The sequence below is a fragment of the Primulina huaijiensis genome, unplaced genomic scaffold (genome assembly GCF_012295235.1).
Source record: "Primulina huaijiensis isolate GDHJ02 unplaced genomic scaffold, ASM1229523v2 scaffold207900, whole genome shotgun sequence".
NCBI lineage: Eukaryota > Viridiplantae > Streptophyta > Magnoliopsida > Lamiales > Gesneriaceae > Primulina > Primulina huaijiensis.
Genome location: NW_027355052.1, coordinates 1 through 4244, shown reverse-complemented (window position 1 = coordinate 4244; position 4244 = coordinate 1). Strand labels below are relative to the sequence as shown.

At 35.3% G+C, this 4244-nt stretch overlaps 1 protein-coding gene across 1 annotated transcript; it reads right to left on the bottom strand.

Moving 5' to 3' along the window:
* Positions 1-783: 783 nt before the first annotated feature.
* LOC140966764 (structural maintenance of chromosomes protein 6A-like) lies at positions 784-3266 on the bottom strand. The gene is made up of 6 exons (XM_073427017.1): positions 3124-3266; positions 2535-2669; positions 1721-1797; positions 1546-1621; positions 1126-1200; positions 784-945 (listed from the first exon to the last, which is right to left on the bottom strand). Exons 1-6 carry the CDS (start codon positions 3181-3183, stop codon positions 799-801), a joined length of 570 nt encoding a protein of 189 aa, XP_073283118.1. The 5' UTR covers positions 3184-3266; the 3' UTR covers positions 784-798.
* Between the last annotated feature and the right edge of the window lie 978 nt (positions 3267-4244).

The following is a 4244-nucleotide window of genomic DNA, read 5'->3' as shown; positions in this document are numbered from 1 at the left end:
TCTTCACCGACCCATAACCCGATCCTTTACCCGTGCTCATAACAATATCACAGTGAACAAACTTGGAAATTTTATTCCAAGAACAAAAAATTCAGGTGTCATAACCTATAATGCCATAGTAGGATATTCCTAGAGAGCTACATTGAACCAGAACCGAATACTTTGGAACAAGAACCATTTGCCATACGGACAATGTGTGATCCTTGACAAGGAATGTAAGTTCGGAAAGGGGATAAATTTTCAGTCATGTGATCGGATGCACTTGAGGCAATCATCCAATCAATGGATAAATTTCGCTGTGTGGTGTTGGCAAAAGATAGATCACCACTTTGAGTTGTGCTACAAGTGGTAATGTTTGATGGATTTGGTGAAGATTGGGCTTGGCAGAATAATTTTTTAAGAGCCTCCAACTGGGACGCAGTAAAAAGAACTGGTTATGGTGGATTATCCTTGGTGGCAGCGGAATTTTCACGCCTTTCTATAACATTCACTAGAGCAATGAATGTAAAATAAAAACTTGGAATCAGTTTATATACCGGTTTCATGCTAAATATAAAATTGTAGACTTGGCACCCTAGTTTTTCAAAGTTTAGAAATGAAACAGAGGGGGGAAATGAGAGAGTAAGAGAGAATACATGAAAATAAAAAAAGGAAGAAAAGAACCAGGGCCAGAAATTTTGGATTTCATGTCTATAGGTTAACAAAATAACATAACCGTAACCATTTGGGACACCATCATATATTTTAATGAAACAAGTGTTCACCACAAACACACAATAGCACTAAATAGTAATGAATTCAAATGGGATGAAGCATGCAATTCTTTCTCCCATGCATTACCACATGTACACCTATAGGGCCAATAGGTGGGTTACTGAATCGTTGATGATGGCGTTCAACTGCCTGCAAAAGATTGGACACTCGACCTCCTCCAAAAGCAGTAACCTGCAAGAATAAGGTGAATGATTCCAGTAAGCCAGTCTCTAACTTTGAATAAAAAATTTGCCTACAGGAATGGCGGCATTGAAAATATACAAAGTCAACGGTACCCATATATCATTCATAAAAGAGACGTGCACAAAAGAAGATAAAATGAGCACGCTCATTCAAAAGATGTTTATGAACCTTGTTTGTTTGATGCATTTGGAGCTCGCGGATACGAGAAGAAACTTCTTGATGGCTTCTTTCAGCATCTTCAATCTGAAGAATAGATCATCACAGTACATGAATCATGAATTCCAAGTTATTCTATAAAAAAATACGATATTAAATAAGCTTCAGGCAAGGAAAGGCTCAAAGAGGAACAAATATCCAGATACACAACTGAGAGCACTAAAATATTCTTCGGAAACTCAATTGCCAAACCAACAGGATATAAAAATATCACAAAACAGGTCTGCAATAATTGTTCACCATTTTCAAAGTAAGATCGTCTATTAAAAATTTCTTGCTTTTACCTTTTTCCTGCTGGTATAGAGTGCACATGTAATATCAAATAAAAGATTCAAGTGAAGAACAGGAGTCATGAAAATGCCAATGAGATACCTGATTGGAAATTTTTTCAACATCATTTTCTATCATGGTTAGCATTTGTATTATTGCATCCTCCTCTTCTTTCAATCTAGATATAAACACTTCAATCAGATAAAAACAGCAGCAAAGGATGGTGCGTACAAACAACATATCCACATTGCACTTCACTAGAAGTTTGAAATATTACCTTTCCCAGTTAACATTAACTTCATCTAACTTAACTTGGAGAGACCTGAGCCTTTCCTCCATCTCATTTTCTTCCACCTATGGTAAATCAGATATAATGTCATATTTTTGCAAGCCATCGTGGTATCAAAGAGGAGAAAGTACAAAATAACAAGATAAGATGTAATATTAGCTAGCATTAAGGACATATTTCATGCATATTGCCCCACAGCAGAAAAGTATGAACCAACATGGAGGCAGATGAATCCAGCAGCACATAGTATTTGGTTGACAGAGGCTTCACTGGAGATTATTCAATGTCAGAAAATTAGAGAGAAAATCCAACACGCCTAAAAAAGGTTATAACTTTCAGCAAAAGAAAAAAAAAGCACTCGACACGCCCATCTCACTGTAATCCCAGATAACTAACTTGATGATCTTAAATGAATTACCTTGAAAGAAAAAAGAAAAGTCAAAACAAGCCTCAGAAAGTCATAGAGGCTCCATTATATTTATAAATGTGCTTCTATGTGATATGCAGCTTATTACTCGTTACAATACAAAAGATGACACTCTAATTCCAGTACCAGTCCAGAAAGAATTATTATATTTTAATTTTCCATTTTCTTTTTCTTCTATTTTGCAATTTCTGAATGGAATTCTTTCACATATATGAAAGAAGGAATGACCTTCTAAGAAAGAACAAATTCATCCCATAATCTTTTACAAAAAAATTTGAGCCCCGCCTGATTAGCTACATGATCAGTAAAATAATATTGAGCTCATATTTTCCATTATCATACTAACCAAACAAAAAGTAGGGTAGGTAGATAAACCTGTGTACTTCTAACATGCTGTTCGTGAAAATCATGAATCTGTTGCTCAAGAACTTTGACCTGCTGAACCATCTTCTGAATGTCATTAGTCCTACGCTCTCGTTCGCCTTCTAGTTCAAGCTTCTCCTTCAAAGCCTAAAAATCAAAACTTTAAAGGATTCGGATGAAATAAAAAAGGCTGACGCCGCCACAATTTGGATTTGGGTTGAGCAAAATCGCCAAGTATGATAACAGAGACTATGAGCAGTTTCTCAAGAGATATGATAAAGAACTAGATGATATAAATAAGGTTTCACAAAACCAACTTGAGATGAAGACATAATTTCCAACCATGGCATATTGACAATTTTCTATAGACTTAGGCCTACTAACCAAAAACATAAACAAAGATTTTCCTTGCCATGAGGCATGAGGGAAGAATAGAAACTGAATAATAGTAAAGAAAATGAATTTAAAAAGGCAGAAAATGAGTTATATTAAACTTTAAAACTAGTGTAATGCAGCTAAATCACTGTCCACCATAAGTTATATACACAACAAACAAACTTCTACAGAACTATAAAATGACGATATAGAAAAACCATCATACCATTGAAAGACTTTGTTGCAAATCCTCCTTCATTCTCCTTGCTTCCGACGTCCTTTCCATGATATTTGCTATTTGAGTTTTCTTTTTTGCCAATTGATCACTGAATTTTTCAATGATAAGCTGCAAATCAAGTAAACTGCTGCTTGTCAGTGGACCAAACCTTTCCATCAGATTCCATGCAGCCTCTCTGCTTGTATTTTTTATTATTTGGCATAAAAATGGGTTCATAAGAAAATCACACTTTGGCATTTCATATCTAAGGATATAACCAGTTCCTTAAACATAATTATCTCCGTGAACATAATGTTAAGTATCCTACTCACACTAAGTTTGTCCATTGCAAACTCAAGGAGTAAGTCATGGCTGAAATGTAAGAACTCCTATGTAGCACAGATACCCAAAAAAATTGAATTATCCGACACGGATATGGATATGACATGCAAATACGCGTGTCGGATACGGCAAAAGCAGTGTCGTTGGCTTTTGGATGTTTGACCAGTCGGATACGTTCAGACATGACGAGGACACGCCATAGATACAGCACAGATACGTTTTTTCGGATATGCTTGGGAAAAATTGCAAATATTTAAAATGGTTAACTACAAAAAAGTTGAAATTTATGATGTCTAATTGGAAAATAATTAATAAAAAATAATCAAGCCTTGGGATTTTAAAGCCCTAAATTTCTAATCGATCTTTTTGTCTTTAATATTCTGATCAGCTCTCTGCTCAGCTCTCATTGTCTCTTCACTCTTCTTAACTCTGATGTCGTTGCTACACTTTCTGTCGTCGCCGACACCGAAGCTCGTCGCGGTAAGCCCTAACTTACTGTTTTTGAGAAGTGATCGTCACATGTAAGCCCTATTTCTGGATTTGGTGTTTTAGGGTTGACGTTTGGAAAAGGAAGCACTCGAAATTTAAGCATTTCTCAATTTCAGAATTAGTCAGGGATTGGAGCTTTATTTGTTGTTGATGTAACGGAGCTTCTTTTATCTTTTAAGTAGTTGCAGATAACTTGTCCGCTTTTTGTAACATTTAACTCCTAATATGATAAAATATTCTTATAAAAAAATTTGATTAAATATAACATTCTTTCTCTATAATTTTTTTTATCATCAATA

What these genes read in the sequence shown, in the direction of transcription:
- LOC140966764 (XM_073427017.1), bottom strand. Translation starts at nt 3,183, where the DNA reads ATGGAAAGGACGTCGGAAGCAAGGAGAATGAAGGAGGATTTGCAACAA. An exon ending in GTTAATGTTAACTGGGAAAG is followed by an intron (nt 1,622 to 1,720) that starts GTAATATTTCAA and finishes GTTTATATCTAG; the next exon opens with ATTGAAAGAAGAGGAGGATG. An exon ending in TTGAAAAAATTTCCAATCAG is followed by an intron (nt 1,201 to 1,545) that starts GTATCTCATTGG and finishes TCTATTCTTCAG; the next exon opens with ATTGAAGATGCTGAAAGAAG.